Consider the following 16,566-nt stretch of genomic DNA (forward strand, 5'->3'; position numbering starts at 1 on the left):
ATGTACCATGGGAGGCCAGAGAGATAAGACAGTGAGTAGGGTATTTGCCTTGCTGACCCCAATTTGATCCCCTGTACCCCATATTATTTCCCCACTGAGCCCTGCCAGCAGTAAGCCCTGAGCACTGCCAGATGTGGCTCAATCCCTCCCCAGTCCAAAAAAAAAATTATTTTAACTAAAACTATATGCTCTTTCTTTACCTTCTGGAAAAATCTCCCTTCCTGTATAACTACGTATTTACTGTGTCAAGGAAGTGTCTCAAGATACAGAGCCTGAAAGCCAAAGTCTCCCCCCACCAGAAAGTTTATCCCCCCAATTACAACTGTCTTGAGGGTAAGAACTTCCTCTCTCAAGGGTCCCCCAACACTTTCTAAAGGCTACGGCTCCTATGCTAACAAAGTTGTAAACTAGATATTATTGGTGACCAGCAGCTACCACAAAAATGCATTCTCTCACAAGGCAGCAGCATACTCTCCCTGCAGACTCAGGAAGAGAAGTGGGGCTGAGAGAGAGAGAGAAAGCCCGTGGTTAAAACAGGAATTCATGGTGACAGCGGAGGCAATGCAGAAGAGCAGAGAGAAAGTCATTCCCAGAGACCCTCCCATCAGCAGCCACATCTGCTCTCCAAGGACACAGAGCATGGAAGGGGCACTGCAGGGACCAACCCACTAGCTTAGGCCCTCCACCTACACCCCCATACCACCCCGCCACATATGGGTGCAGAGGATGTTGCAGAGATGCCCACCTTCGGCAGTTCACCTCAGAAGACTCGTGCTTGGACAGCGCCCACACGTCGTCCATGGACAACTCCCCCTTTCTATGGGCCAGGCGGGCCAGAGGAGAGAGCCAGGAGAAAGTCATGCAGGAGAAGAGCCCAGCGTTGTCCACTGGGTGCTGGTGTCTGAGGAGAAAAGACCCAAGAGTTATCAGTGCTCAGCTTAGCCCCACTGGCCAAAGGGGCTTTGGGAATGCATGTGTGGGTGATTCATTAGCCAGGAGAGGCCTCTTACTTGGCAGTGGTCCGGATGGGCTTCAGAGTACTTAAGCCGTGATGGTACTTTCCCTTGGGATGTTCCTCATCCAGGAAGCGGAGCTGAGAATGCACAGAGACATCCAGGGAGAGGCCCTCGGCTCGGGCTGCAGTTTCCAAGGCATCTTGGCATTCCACCTGTCTCCAACACAGAGGGTGAGAGAGCATGAGAAACAGAGCAGGACAGATCTATTGGACCAAACAGCTGCAACTGCAAACCAGGGTCAGCAGAAGGAAACCCCAAGAGTCAGGGTAAAGCATTACCTCCTATGATGTGAATGAAACAAAAACTTTCATGGCAGGGGGGCACATTTAGATTGTGAAAAACTGAGCAGAAAGCACAAAGTTCCCATTTACCTCCACCTATCTCCTCCTGCTGCTGCCATGAGAGGCACATATGCCCTTACATAGCAAGCTCTATTTGCTACAATACACAGAAACATTATTGTTATTGTTCACTGAAGTCCAAATGCGATGTTGGAATTTACACTTGGTGCAACTCATTCGCAAATGTTTGTTTTTAATCACTTAAATATGTGTACACAGGGGCCGGAGAGATAGCAAAGCAGTAGGGTGCTTGCTTGCCTTACACACACACATTTTGAGGGAGTGTACCTGGCAGTGCTTAGGGTACAATATGTGGTGCCTCAGGCTAACTCTGACAAATAAGGGCCCGTTCCTTTGTACTCTCTCTCTCTCTCTCTCTGGCCCCATTCACCAAAAAAATATTTTTACTCTTTATTTCCCAAAATGGACTGAGTCAACTACTTTACTAACTACAAATTCTGCCATTTTCTATGACAAAACTTTATAATCATTCCCAATGAAACATCCAGTCATACAGAAATAGCCAGGTGGTACCCATGCCTTCCTAGTAACACAGGGGTTTCCACCTACCGGCACAGCTCACAGGCTCTAACATCAGACCTCTGTAAGTTAAAATAAGAAATTACACTTGGAGCTAGAGCAATAGTACAGGGGGTAGGGTGTTTGCTTTGCATGCGTAGGCCCAGATTTGATCCCTGGCATTTCATTTGGTCCCCTGAACCCACCAGACTGATCCCTGAGAGCAGAGCCAAGAGAGGGGAAAGCCCTGGGCACCACTGAATGTGGCCCAAAATCAAAAACAAAATAGGAAGAAAGAAAAAGAAAAAAGAAGTAATGCTAGGGGCCGGAGAGATAGCATAGAGGTAAGGCGTTTGCCTTTCATGCAGGAGGTCATCGGTTCGAATCCCGGCGCCCCATATGGTCCCCTGTGCCTGCCAGGAGCAATTTCTGAGCCTGGAGCCAGGAATAACCCCTGAGCACTGCCAGGTGTGACCCAAAAAAAAAAAAAAAAGAAGTAATGCTTACTACAGAGTATTAACACAGATAAATCATACTCATGAAAAGGCATATACCGTATTTGCCAGTGTATAAGACGACTGGGCGTATAAGACGATCCCCTAATTTTGCAGTTAAAACATAGGTTTAGGCCTATATTTGCTGTATCAGACAGAACGTTCCTGTTCTACAACTGTATGTACCACAGTGAGCCAATCACAATAAGCAAAGGTTCAAAGGTTATACTGTCATAGACTTCCTCTCTGACTCTGGCCAATCTGAGCAGGCTTTTGACAGTGTAGATTCGGGTCCAGAACATTGTCTAATTTGCATGCATAAAAAGCCTGCTTGGATTGGCTGAGTTAGAGAGGCGGTCCAAGCAGCCTTGCAGTGATTGGTGCAGGATCGAGTTGGAAAATCGTTTTGTGGCAATATTCAGACAATTTTCGTTTAGCGGCATATTGAAACATTTTTCGGGATATACTCCGCGTATAAGACGACCCCCGGATTTTCAGCTGACTTTTTTTATTTCAAAAGTCATCTTATATGCCGGAAAATACGGTAGTTCAAAGTCTGATCACAGCAGAGAAGGATAAGGAATTCGGACACATCTCTATTGCCCCTCCAATCCCATTTACTCTAAAATTAATCTCACTTTCGCTTGCTGTTGATACAAGAAAAGATGGAATCTTGCAGTTTACTACAACTTGGGTGGAACTGTTGAGTAAAAGATGTTAGAGGGACATTTGTGGGATATTAGAAGAAAAAAGATAGTATGATAATAATACCCAAAGACAACAGAGATGAGGACCAGAAGTACCAGTCGAGAGTAGGAAACTTGCCACAGAGAGTGGGAAAATGCAGTTAGGGCAAAGAAGGGACCACTGTGGCAAGGATAGTTGGAAATGATCACTGGACAAAAACTGGGAGCTGAAAGGAGGTAAAGTGATACGCATGATACCTCTTCAGTAACAATATTAAAAACCAAAGTGTCTAAAAGAAAAAAAAAGGAAGGTTGAGTGAGAGAAAGAGAGAGGGGGAAAGACAGAGAAAGAGGGAAGAAAAATGTCTGCCATAGATGCAAGGCAGACAGGAAGGTGGGAAAGAAACTGGGGACATTACTAGGGAGAAATGTGCACTGGTGAAAGGTGTTGGACATGTTGGACATGGACTGAAACTCAACCATGAACAACTTTGTAACTGTAAATCTCATGGTGATTCAATTACAGAGTTTATTATTAGGAAAAATAAGATGTCTGAGGCAAAGGGACAAATAGCAGGTCCTCTCACTCATCCGTGAAATAAAGATAAACAAAACAGACAGGCAGTAACAGATGATACCAAACCACACTCTGACTCTGAAACTGAGACTGGCAAGCAATGGGGTGGAGGTGGGGTGTAAAGGGGCGTGAGAGGGGAACTAAGTGACAAAAAGACAGTCATGGAGGAGGTTGGCATTTTGGAGTTGGAACTTTGAAGGTGTAAGTACCCTGTACATCAAAACCATATTGTAGTTATGTTGCTTAAACTATAATTAAGAGAAAAACTAAAAAAAAATGTAGGTTCTTATATCGAAAAAGAAAATAGTTTCACTAGAGTATGCTCCATATCAGCCTGACTTTGATGAAAGAAATGTATAGAATCCAGAATCTTTAAATATAGGAACCTTGTCTCAACAACAGCTAAAGTGTGAAAAAGTTTTACCAAGACCATGGAGAATGACTTAGATTGGACAGACTGATATGCCTGGAGCCCAGAGTTGGTCTTATGCCAATAAACTTCAGGGATGAGGCCTTCTTGTAATCAGGCCAAGGATTTTTTTTCCGTTTTCTCCATATTTTTCTGGGCTATGCAAAAAACAGCAATTGCCACCGTCACACCTTTATTATTCTTTTTTAACCCTTATTTAAAAAAAAACAATTTACTGAACTTAAAAACAAATAACTGTAGTAGAATGCCTGTCTCAATACAGGCAGGGGATGGGAAGAGGGAGGTGGGCACTGGGAGGGGGGAATGTTACACTGGTGAAGGGTGTGTTCTGTTTGTGACTGTAACCCAACTATAATCATGTTACTTAAATAAAAATATAAAAAAAAAAAGAAAGAAAGAAAACAGTTTCAATGTGCTCAGAAGTGCAGCACCCGCTGCAGGTGGGAGGCTGTACTTTCCACCCCCAAAGGCCACCAGAACACTCTGTCGCTGAGAGCAACAAGTTCGCAGGTACCATCCCAACATGCCCTGAGATACCTCAACTGTGCCCCCAGACATCCCCAACTGTATCCCTAAACATCACCCCCAACTATGCCCCTAGACACCTCCAACTGTGCCCTCAGAAGTCACCAGAACACCAAAAGCAAAGAGATGGGTATAAAAACAAAGTTCCAAAAACGTTTACTAATGAAATTCAAAGCAAAGTAATGATCATTGAAAAAATTTATGTTAAAATGAGGTTCATCAATGAGAACAAATTTTTTTAATAGGGACTAAGAAGTCACTTGACTGAGGTTTAAAATTGTTTTCTCTTTCATCAAAATCAATGCAAATGTTTGCCTGCTGATATTGATTTATAGTACAATTCTACAATTTCATCTCCGTAAATGTTCTTGCACAAAGATCGACACTACCAAATACTAAGATACCAATCACTGAATAACCGTGAAGTTAACTGAGGTCATCTTTGACCCTCTGGAGGTATTACCAAATTCAAGTTTTCTCTTTGCATTTACCTTTATCATGTCATGAATTACAGATTCCTCACAATTGAAAGTTGGGTTGAAGGTACAGAACGACATAACAAAATAGACCTTTTCATTTGTTTTAGGGCCATAGCCCCCAAACACAGGACTAACTCCTGGCTCTGGACTAAAGGATCTCTCCTGGCAGTACTTAGGATGCTGGGGATCGAACCAGACTCAGCCACATGTAAGAAAAGGACATTGAATTCTGTGCTATCTTTCCAGAAGTAAACAGATGGAATTGTGGCAAAATATATAATATAAAATTTGTCAATATTATTACATAAATGTCTATCTTAGGAAGAAAGGAACCACTCCTGGTGGGCTTAGGGGACTGTCTGGAGTGGTAGGGATCAAACCCAGGTCAGCCGCATGCAAAGCAAGTGCCCTGCCCGCTATACTTTGGTTCTGTCCTCACCCTTTGATTTTAGCACAAAGCACTCAGTAGCATTTTATCCTCCGCAGATAAATTCCCCTGAAAATGGTGGAAACAGTACTCATCTCTCCTTCACCACTGCACTTTTGCTTCCATTCCCCACAAGCTTGCTAATTAGTTATATAACAAGCTATTACAGCTGTGTTTTTCCTGGATTATTTTGGATCAATTCCATTAGTGGGATTAGAGGATTAAAGAAAGAAGCTCTAAGTAATTAGAGACCTATCCAATTGGCTCAATTAACTTTCTCATATTCCAATATTATTGCAAAAGAGACCTGTCACTAGCTTGACTACTTCACGATCTAACTACATGACCTGAGGCTGTCAGAGTCATACCTGTCCTGGAACATCAGCAGGGACGGGTGGGCTAGCCTCCTGTCTAAAATCAGTTCTCACAATTAGCAAGGTTCTGGGTTAAAAAGCAAACTGATAATATCAAGGCAACAGGAAAATCCATGCAAAAAAATGTTTAACAAACCAACTAACATCCATGAAGCCAGGCATTGTTGTTGGCGCTTCAGAGGCTAATTCATTTCATCACAACAACGTTATGAGGAAGATATTACTATTAATTCCCCCCACTTTTTTTTTAACCTCACCCAGTGAAGCTCAGTGGTTACTCCTGGTTCTGTACTCAGAAATAACTCCTGATAGTGCTTGGGAACCATATGGGATGCCGGGGATAGAACCAAGGTTGGCATTGTATGAGGCAAGAGTCCTACATACTGGACTATTTCTCCAGCCCTACTGCCCCCATTTATAGTTGGGGAAATGGAGGCAGGTAGCTGAAGGTACTGGAGAGACTTGAATGTAGGCTTTAAATCTGAGGCTCCATAATCATGATGCTATGAGCTTTTCACAAATAAGCAAGCAGAGGCTAAGAAGAAAACACAAAGGGTTGAGTTCATGCATTGCATATAGGGGACCCAGGTTACATCCCTGGCACCCATGGTCCCCTGAGCTTGACAAGGAATAAGCCTTGAGTACTGAGCCAGGTATAGTCCCCAAGCACTGCCAGATGCAACCCCAGAACAAACAAATCATTAGATGACAAGAGACTCAGGGCGCCAGAGAAATAGCATGGAGGTAGGCTGTTTGCTTTGCATGCAGAAGGACAGTGGTTCGAATCCCGGCATCCCATATGGTCCCCTGAGCCTGCCAGGAGCAATTTCTGAGTGTAGAGCCAGGAATAACCCCCAATTGCTGCCAGGTGTGACCCAAAACAAAACAAATAAACAAACAAACAAAAACAAGAGATTCAGAGGTGGTTTTACAGATCCCCAGGACCTCATCCCCAGGCCCAGATAAAGATAAACTAAGACTCTCCCTCTCCTAACTAACCTCAGAAGTGAATTGTCCCAAAGTCACAATTACATGATTTAACCACAGAATGTAAACAAATCATCTCACTTAACTAGAGAAAAAGCACTTCCTGAATGTTTTCCAAGCATACATAAGCAGATACACCACCTAAAAGAGACAGATACGGGGGCTGGGGGTGTGGATCATGGAAGAGCACAGACCTCCCCTTGTTTAGGCCTTAAGCTTGTAGGCAGGCACATGCACATTAAAAAGAAGCTTCCCTCCACCCACCCCCAGAAACGGCACACATGGCTCCTTCTTGGATTCTTTGGCTGCAGACCAAACTGCTCTACCTCTCAAGATTTCCTAAAAAAAAAAAAAAAAGCTTAACTGCACAAGATACACCCAGGGAGGTAGAAGTCTGTCTGTTTACAGGTGAAAACAGCTACCATACCATATGGACATTCCATACAGGGAGGTATCACACTCTGAGGGAGAATGGATTGAGAATGAAAATGAGCCAAGGACAGAGACTTTATTTATATTACAAAAGAAGGAATCACATTCCAGAGTAGAGAAACAGGTCAGTGAGTATTGTTGGGATCAGTACCTACTAGATCAAAGAAGAAGGGATCTCCAGGTCTCATACCACTAGCCCAATGGGAATCAATCTCAAGAAAATATATTAAAATATGAGGTGCCAGAGTGATTGTACAGTGGGTTGAGCACTTGTCTTGTATGCAGTCAACCCAGGTTCAATCCTTGGCACCACATATGGCCCGAGTCTTGTCAGAAATGAGAAGAAACACAAACCTTTTTAAGTAGTTACTGGTTTGATGCTTTTTGACTGTTTTTGTTTTGTTTTGTTTTGTTTTAATTTGTTTTATCTTTTTTTTCCTTCTTTTGTATGTGTGGGTGTTTTTGATTTTTGGGTATTTTTGTTCTTTTGTTCTTTTTTTTTTTTTTTTGTATTTTGGTTTGTTTTGTTTTGTTTTGTTTGTTTTTACTTTTTTTTTTTTGTTGTTTTGTTTTGTTTTTTCTTTGTTTCTTTTTCTTTTTCTCCTTTTTCTTTTTCCCTTTTTCTTTCTTTTTTAAATTGATATTTATAACACCTAGACAATTCCTTCTAGTTTTGAGGGGGTTTTTTTGGTGTACATGCGTGTTTGTTTTTGTTTTTGTTTTCTTTTCCATTTTCAGTTCTTATGCCTCCAACAGAACCACATTACTGGAATCATCTTGCTCAGCCTCATACTTTGAGGAGGAAAAATGGATGGTACCAGGACTAGACAGTCATATGAACATTTAGTGGAAATAAAAAATGATCAGACTTGAACACCAAACCCAAAGTCAGGGACAACAGAATCGATATCCACTCTATAACAAGCTATACAAACAAGTGGAGATCAGTTATGCTAGCATCCTGGGGGGGTAAAGGAGGGAGAAGTGAGATGCATGCTGGGAAAGGGGTGAAGGAAGGACAACACTGGTGGTGGGAATTCCCCTTATTCCTTGTCACTATGTACCTTAAATATTACTGTGAAAGATTTGTAACTCACTTTGGCCACAATAAAAAAAAAAAAAAGTGATTCCTTAGATCAAAGCCAGGAGTAAGGCCTGAGAACAGTAGGATCTGACCCAAAAACCCCCAAAACAAAGTGTTTTTAATGTGTATGTTTAGGAGATGGGAACTTGAAGAGACTGGGCCAAACCTAAAGATGCTCAAGGTTACTCCTAACTCTGTGCTCAAGGATCACTTGGGGGGGTGCTCAAGGAACCATAAGTGGTACTGGGGCTCACCATTACCTGGTAGCATTCAGGTCTTATTCCTGGCTGGGTCCAGTGATCACTCCTGATGGTACTCAAGGGGCTTTATATGATGCCAAGGATCAAACCAGGTTCAGCAGCATGCAAAGCAAGCACCTTACCCCATACTACTATACTATCTCTTCAGCCTCTCTCTTTAATTCTCTTATTTATTTTTGGTTTTTGTTTATCTGTTTGGGGTTCATATCCAGCAATGCTCGGGAGTTACTCCTGGCAATGCTGGGTATACCATGTGGTATGGTGCACTCACTTTCACACCCTTTCAAAGCATGTGCTCAGCCTGCCTCCTGCCTGCTCCTTCTGGCCTCCTTCTTTCTCCTAAGGGCACTACAGACTGAAAGGCCAGATGACACATCCACATAGAGAGAGTCATGAGTTAGCCACATGCCGTTCACTCAAAGAAGAATACCAAATACCAATACACTCAAAGAGGTGTCTTGGGGGGGGGGGAGGAATACACCCAGCAATGCTCAGGGATTATAATCAGGAACCAGTCCTGGAGGGTTTGTTTGTGAGGGGTGGTGGGATGCCAGGAATCAAACCTACGCTGGCAGCATACAAGGTAAGAGCCCTACTCTCTGTGGTAGCTCTCCATCCCCTTGAGCAGAGAGTTGTGTAAACATAAAACAAGAACGTCTGCCACTCTTTAGGATTTCAAGGACTGGAATATTATTTAGCAGAGTTTTTGCTGCCGAGGTGAGGGCAATGGGGGCAGAGTATCAACACCAGAAGCTCAAAGTGGACAACAGCATTCTCATTCTGTCATGGTTCCAATGAAAATCAGGAAAACACAAGGCTGTGTGCTGAGAGCTACAGAAAACACCCGCACAGCCTACCTTCATCCCTGCACACATCCTTCTGCAAGCTTGTGGCTGTCCGTCCCTGGTGAAGGCACACACAAGTCTGGTGCACTTATCAACCTAATACTGAGCTATGCAGCTCCCTTCCATTGTGACCAGGACCATTCCCCCTGCACAAAAGTCTTAGACCATAATATCAAGGGTCATAAATGGTTCCCCAGATCTGACAATCCCTTCATGGCAGCAAGACCACTGAGAGGACAGCCTTGCCCTACCCAGGGCTTTGTTGGGGTTGTTCCTGGGCATGAGAAAAGTTGCTGTGCAGTCCAGGAGGGCTCAAAGCCTTAATACTTTCTGGAAATGCACACACCCACCCTGGGTTTGATCCCTGGTATCACATATGGTCCACTTGGGCACCACCAGGAGTGATCACTGAGCAGAGCTAGAACTAAGCCCTAAGCAATGCCAGATACACAGATATATAGATACACATCTATATATACATAGATATACATCTATGGAGATTTCAATGGCAGCAATCATCTCATAAAAAAAAATAAACACACACAGGGCCCAGAGAGATAGCACAGCGGCGTTTGCCTTGCAAGCAGCCGATCCAGGACCAAAGGTGGTTGGTTCGAATCCCGGTGTCCCATATGGTCCCCCGTGCCTGCCAGGAGCTATTTCTGAGCAGACAGCCAGGAGTAGCCCCTGAGCATCGCTGGGTGTGGCCCAAAAAAAAAAAAACACTTAAAAATTATGAAGTCTTGGGGCCAGAGAGATAACATGGAGGTAGATGGTGGTAGGGAGTTTGCCTTGCATACAGAAGGACGGTGGTTTGAATCCCGGCAATCCATATGGTCCCTTGAGCCTGCCAGGAGCGATATCTGAGCATAGAGCCAGGAGTAACCCCTGAGCGCTGCCGGGAGTGACCCAAAAATTTTTTTTAAAGTCTCATTTGTGGGATATAAAAAAAAGAAGATAATTTGCTAATACTATCCAGTGACAATAGAGATGAGGGCCAGGAGGAAGTTTGCCACAAATAGTGGGGGAAGGCAGTTAGGGCAGAGAAGGGACTTCTATGACAATGATAATTGGAAATGATCGCTCTGAACAAGGACTAGTTTCTAAAAAAAAGATAATTTGCTAATACTATCCAGTGACAATAGAGATGAGGGCCAGTAGGAAGTTTGCCACAAATAGTGGGGGAAGGCAGTTAGGGCAGAGAAGGGACTTCTATGACAATGATAATTGGAAATGATCGCTCTGAACAAGGACTAGTTTCTAAAAGGAGGTAAACTGATATGCATGATAACACCCTCAGTAACAATACTGCAAACCACAGTGTCTAAAACAGGAAAGAAAAAAGAAAGGACGTGAGTGAGTGAGTGAGTGAGTGAGTGAGTGAGTGAGTGAGTGAGTGAGTGAGTGAGTGAGAGATAGAATGGAGATGAGAGATAGAAGATAGAATGAGAGATAAATGGAGAAGAAAAATGTCTGCCCCAGAGGCAGGCAGTGGGAAGGGCGGGAGGGAAACTGGGGACATTAGTGGTGGAAAATGTGCATTGGTGAAGGGTGTTGTGCATTGCATGACTGAAACCCAATCACGAATAACTTTGTATCTGAAAAAAACACAACTGTATCGTAAACAACCTTAGTAACCATGGTATTTAAATAAAGTAATTCATTAAAAATTATGGAGACAACAAATGGTTTTATGTCCACGAGCTCCTGCTTGCAGGCATGAGGGAGTAAATTCAATCCGTATGCTGCCCACATATGCCAGGCACATTCCCCATAGCACTGCTGTTTGGAAGACCCAGATATCTTAAGTATCTCAAGGTCGGAGCACTACAAGTAATGGAATACGACCAACTCCCTCTATGCACTGCTACGAAAGCTGATGAGGTCTGCAGCCTGCATGTGATGCCTGGAAGACACATATGTGGAAAAAAACAGGGATCCCTGGTGAGCACCAGAAATAAAAAAGTGTAAGCCCCGGTGGGCGTCTGTGCAAACATCACAGTCTAGGGTGGGTTACCTCTGGCCACTCCACGGGCAACAACACAAAGAATGGCAAAAATAAATATTTTCATCAGCCAGAAAAGCTTCTTGAACACTTGCCTCAAGGGGGTCAGCAATGTTCTTGTTCTAGAATGTAAGAGTGCAGAGTCCCAGACTAAGTGCCACACTGGTGACTCAGCCGCTGGGGGTAAACCAATTCACTGACCTGCACTTGCTCTGTCTCCCCATCACACTGAAAATTAGCTTCAGCCAGTTCACAGGTATGAGCAGCCCTGCCCGGGTTTAGCATGACACCTACGCTGAATGACAAGGCCACACAGGTGTTCCCTACAGTTCCGAATCTAGCATTACCCATAATCTAGAGGGGCAACCTAAGGGGAACCTGAGAACTTTCCATTGTTTCATAAGCCGGATTCTAAGAAACTTACTCAGAGCTTCTATTCCACTGGGTGGTGATTAACTTTATTAACATGATGATAAGGTTTCAGAGGATTACACTGCAAACAAATCAGAGAGGGAGAGGGAGAGAAAGGGAGGGAGGGAGGGAGGGGGAGAGGGAGAGAAAGAGAGGGAGGGAGGGAGAGAGAGAGAGAGAGAGAGAGAGAGAGAGAGAGAGAGAGAGAGAGAGAGAGACTAATTGATAGCTGCAAGCAAAAAGTACATGGGAAAAAGTGCAGGCACCAGCACAGGACAGAGGCCTCCCCAGTGGGTGGGGGCTCAACCGCAACAGCTCAGGAAGCAGAAATGCTAACTAACAGCTGTACTCATAGGTCACAGTAGACTGAGAAGCTCCTAGGGTACGATGCCTGTGTCAGGATTAGGTTATTTTAGGCACTGGGGCAATAGTACAACAGGTAGGGGGTGTTTGCCTTGCATGTGGTCACCGACCTTGGTTCTTTCTCAGCCATCCCATATGGTCCACTGAGCACATCAGGAGTGATTCCTGAGCACAGAGCTGTAAGCCCTGAGCACTACCAGGTGTGGCTCAAAAATAAACAAAAAACGAGATGATATGCTATTTCACCCTATGTACAGAAAGGGAGTCACACACCTCATATCCAACTAGAGGCTGAGAGGCCACTTCTATGTACAGAAGAAACTTACAAAACTCAAATAATTAAAAAGATGCTTATCATCTTTACTTATTTTAGATCCACACCTCATGGTTTACTCCTGGCTCCATGCTCAGAGTACCATATACGGGTACCGGGGAATTAAAGTGGGGTCAGGCACATGCAAGGCAAGTGCCTTAACCCCTGTGTTCTCTCTGATGTAGCACATCTATCATTACAAAGGACATGGCACATCAGAGCCTCAGTATCACCATACTATGTGAGAACAGTTGTTAGCCAAAGGACAAGAAACACTCAGTGTTGGAGAGGTGTGGGGAGAAGGGAGCCCATGTACACTGATGCTGAGGATGAAGATCAACACAGTCATTCTGGGAAGTGTATCAAAACAGGAGACTGGGGAGAGATTACAAATTGAGTACATTCTACATGCTGGAAGCCAGGTTCTGTCCCCAGTTTCACACAATCTTTCAAGCACCACACTTCCAACAGCAAAGAACAAATTTCACAGGATCCTTTGTTCCCACTTCCAGTGATGCAACCAGGTGGATGCATATGAATACAAAGGGAAATAGGCATCCCATGATTACTGCAGCATTATTTGCAATGGCCAAGGGTTGGAGTAAACATAAGACACACAGTAAGAGATGAAGTACTGAATGTGTGGTTACAGGGTCAGGTGATTGGACAGAGTTCAGGCACCCCAGGCACACACCCCCAGTCTGAGCTGTAGGCAGCTCTCTCTCTGTCTCTCTCTCTCTTTTCTCTTCTCCTTCTCCTTCTCCTTCTCCTTCTTCTCTCTCTCTCTCTCTCTCTCTCTCTCTCTCTCTCTCTCTCTCTCTCTCCCTCCCTCTCTCTCTCTCTCTCTCTCTCTGTTAAGGCACCCCAGCATATATCTCTCCCCTCTCTCTTCTCTCTCTCTCTCTCTCTCTCTCTCTCTCACACACACACACACACACACACACACACACACACACACAGAGGTAAGGCCTCCCCAGCCCCGCCAGTCTGACATCTAGGCAACAACAGGAACCATCTTTCTCTCTCTCCCTCCCTATCTACCTCCCCAAGCTATGAAATATATGCCAGTAAAAAATAAAACAACAGATGAACAGAATAAAACACAGATTTTTCTATTCTAAGAACAATTACTGGACGAGGGAAAGGAAGGAGGCAAAAAGGTTGACAAAGGGGACAAACTGGTGGTGAGCAGAAATGAACTTTTTTTTTTCACATCAATTATAGTTGCAGCAGTGGTTTTTAAGATGTCAACTACACAGACTGCTTCTCACCAAGTAGATAAACTTATAAGGTGTTGCGCAACAGCATCTTTTCAAAAACAGCAGGAAATGCTTAGTGACCAATAGATAGGCCTGGGCCTGTCTATGAGCTGTGGAGCAAAAGTTCTTAGCAAAGGCAACAATTGGCCTGGCACAAGAAACTTTGGGAAGCACCAATTTATAGCTCTGCCTGGAGCAGTTTCCATGCTCTGGTCTCTATTCCACTGAGTCAGATAGTGGAACGTAAGTCTTTTGCATGTGACAAAATCCCTTCAGTAACATTTTCCATTTTAGCTTGTTAATATTTTTAACTTAAGCACCGGGGTTACAAAATTGTTCATTATTTAAGTTTCTGTCATAGAATATACATGACCTTTCACCAGTGCTCTTTTCTAGCCACCAATGTCTCCAGTTTCCGCCTCCACCTGTCTGCCTCTGGGGCAGGCATTTTACTTCTCTCTCTTTCCTTTTTTGACAGTATCCATTGCATTATTACTAATGAAGGGTACCATGCATATCACTTTATCCCCTTTCAGCACCCAGTTCTGTCTTTTAAAAATAAATGTCAAGAATGGACCAGAGAGATAGTACAGGTTACTCATGGCTCTGTACTCAGGAATCACTGCTGGAGATCCTCCAGGACCATATGGGAAACCAAACCCAAGCTGGCTGCAGGCAAGTGCCCAACCTGCTGTACAAAATGTTTAAAGGAGGGGCAGAGAAATAACACAAGGGTAAGGAATTAAGGCTGATGATTTCAGATTCCTGGTACAGAATAATCAATTCCCTGAACACCATCAGGAATGACCCCTGAGCACAGAACCCAGAGTACCTACCTCTCCAAACACTGCCAAGACCCACACCCAGACCACTCCTACAAAAAAATAAGCCAAAAATAGGACTAAGGACAGAAAAACAGAAGTCAGCAGGAGAGTTCAAATACATATAAGTAAGGCCCAGAGTCTGATCTCCAACACTTCTCACCCCACAAAAAATGCCAAACTAAAATTTCTAACTACAACTTTCTCAGTGCCTAGAGGTTGACTGCAAAATGCTTGGTACCAAACCTGAGTGGTTCCTCTGGGCTGTAAGAAAAGATGAGGAAAGGACCAACATATAACCCAGGGCTGGCCGCCTGCAAGGAAGTACCTTCACCTCTGTAATCTCTGGCCCCTCAAGGTTATTGATCACAAAGAAAATAAGGTCCTGGGTACCTGCTGAGCAAGCAAGGGCAAGTTCCAATACTTTCCTTCCCTTTGGACAGAAGGTTCCCTGAGCAGCTTGCAGACAGGCTCTAATTCCCCTGAGCAATGTTTCCTAGGAGAGCTCAGAGGGCCCTGTGGCACAAGGCAGCATAAGAGCTCAGGATGGAGGCAGTGCCGGGTCCCTCGAGCTACAGGTTGTCACCAAGCCTGCGAGTTGTTGGCTCGAGCTACCCGCACCTGCAGTGCTGTTGTCATCCCACCAGGGAGCTCAGGGCTACTATGGAAGACCCACTTGTGACACCAGCCCTGAGCTCTAGAAGCCTGACAGAGTCCAGCCTACAGAGGAGAGACGACCAGAAAAAGCCCATGTTCTTCTCATTCTCTCAAGGACTGCCCACAAAAACCTACTGAGTCATGGGACGCCCATCAAGAAAGAATACGCTGAGGCACTGAGAGCCAATCAAGAGAAAATTAAGGCAGAGGCCACAAACATTCATTACCTCCCTCCAGCTCTCCTGCCCAACAGTGTGGAGACACAGTGTCTAGTGCTGAAAACACAAGGACAAACTCACAAACCCTTTGGGAAAATCCCTTCTGAGTTATTGTACCAGATCCAACTCTTGGATAACTAGCAGTGGCTAAGGAAAATTTTTAGGCGTGATTCTTCTTTTCCTCTGCCATCTCTCACTTTTTAAAGAAGTTTTATTTTAGGCATCTTGGTTCACTGTGAATGACAGATTTGTGTAACACAATCTCTCACTACACCCTTCCTCCTCAGCATCCATTCCCCTCCACCATTGCCCCATAGTAGACCCCCCAAACACACACACACACTTCAATCTCCCCGCCTTCCTCCCCTGTGGTAGCTTCCTACCAGTTCTCTCAGCCTCTTATTGCCTCTGGGTATTTGTTATATTCCCCTATTATGATTCTCTCTTTTGTTCTGAAATGCATTTACCCCCAACTCTAATTAAACACTGTGTTTTTTGGAGTTGTTCACAAGACAGTTGTTTTGGGCACTCAACGCTCCAACACCAATCTCACCACCAGCAATGTGGCCTTCCCTCTACCATTGTTCCCAGTTTCCCAACCCCTCCCCCATTAGCAAGCTCAAAATAATTGATTTTATATTGATATATGAAATTATTAAAAATATTCAATAAAAATTTTGTAAAAATGGCCTTGCACGCAGCCGACTCAGGACAGACCTGGTTCAATTCCCGGCATCCCATATGATCCCCTGAGCCTGCCAGGAGTGATTTCTGAGCACCAAGCCAGGAGTAACCCCTGAGCACTGCCAGGTGTGGCTCAAAACCAAAAAAACAAAATTTTTTTTGTAAAAATTGTTTTATCTCACTATGGGGTCACTACAGTCATTGTCTGAGGTTTACAGAGCTGTCTGTCACTAGCTGAGGCTTCTGTGCTATTATTTTCATTTACAGAGCTTAGTTGGCTTTTACGCAACTTTCCCATCTAATCTGGTGTGCTTCTACTGGGCTGTCAGTCTGTGGAATTTGAAGTACCACATGGCCAC

General features: G+C 44.2%; 2 protein-coding genes across 3 annotated transcripts in view; one reads left to right on the top strand and one right to left on the bottom strand.

Moving 5' to 3' along the window:
- Positions 1-16,566, top strand: part of DVL3 (dishevelled segment polarity protein 3) — a 324,867-nt gene that overhangs the window by 111,927 nt on the left and 196,374 nt on the right. The gene's annotated exons all lie outside the window — the stretch shown is intronic.
- ABCC5 (ATP binding cassette subfamily C member 5) overlaps positions 1-16,566 on the bottom strand; it is a 102,160-nt gene that overhangs the window by 70,306 nt on the left and 15,288 nt on the right. For both annotated transcript variants that reach the window (XM_049775811.1, XM_049775813.1), the window contains exons 3-4: positions 1,011-1,168; positions 746-901 (exon numbers count right to left, since the gene is read on the bottom strand). In XM_049775811.1, coding sequence (XP_049631768.1) covers positions 746-901; positions 1,011-1,168 — 314 coding nt within the window. The remainder of the gene's footprint in view (positions 1-745; positions 902-1,010; positions 1,169-16,566) is intronic.

Source organism: Suncus etruscus, chromosome 6 (assembly GCF_024139225.1).
Source record: "Suncus etruscus isolate mSunEtr1 chromosome 6, mSunEtr1.pri.cur, whole genome shotgun sequence".
In the NCBI taxonomy this organism is placed as follows: Eukaryota; Metazoa; Chordata; class Mammalia; order Eulipotyphla; family Soricidae; genus Suncus; species Suncus etruscus.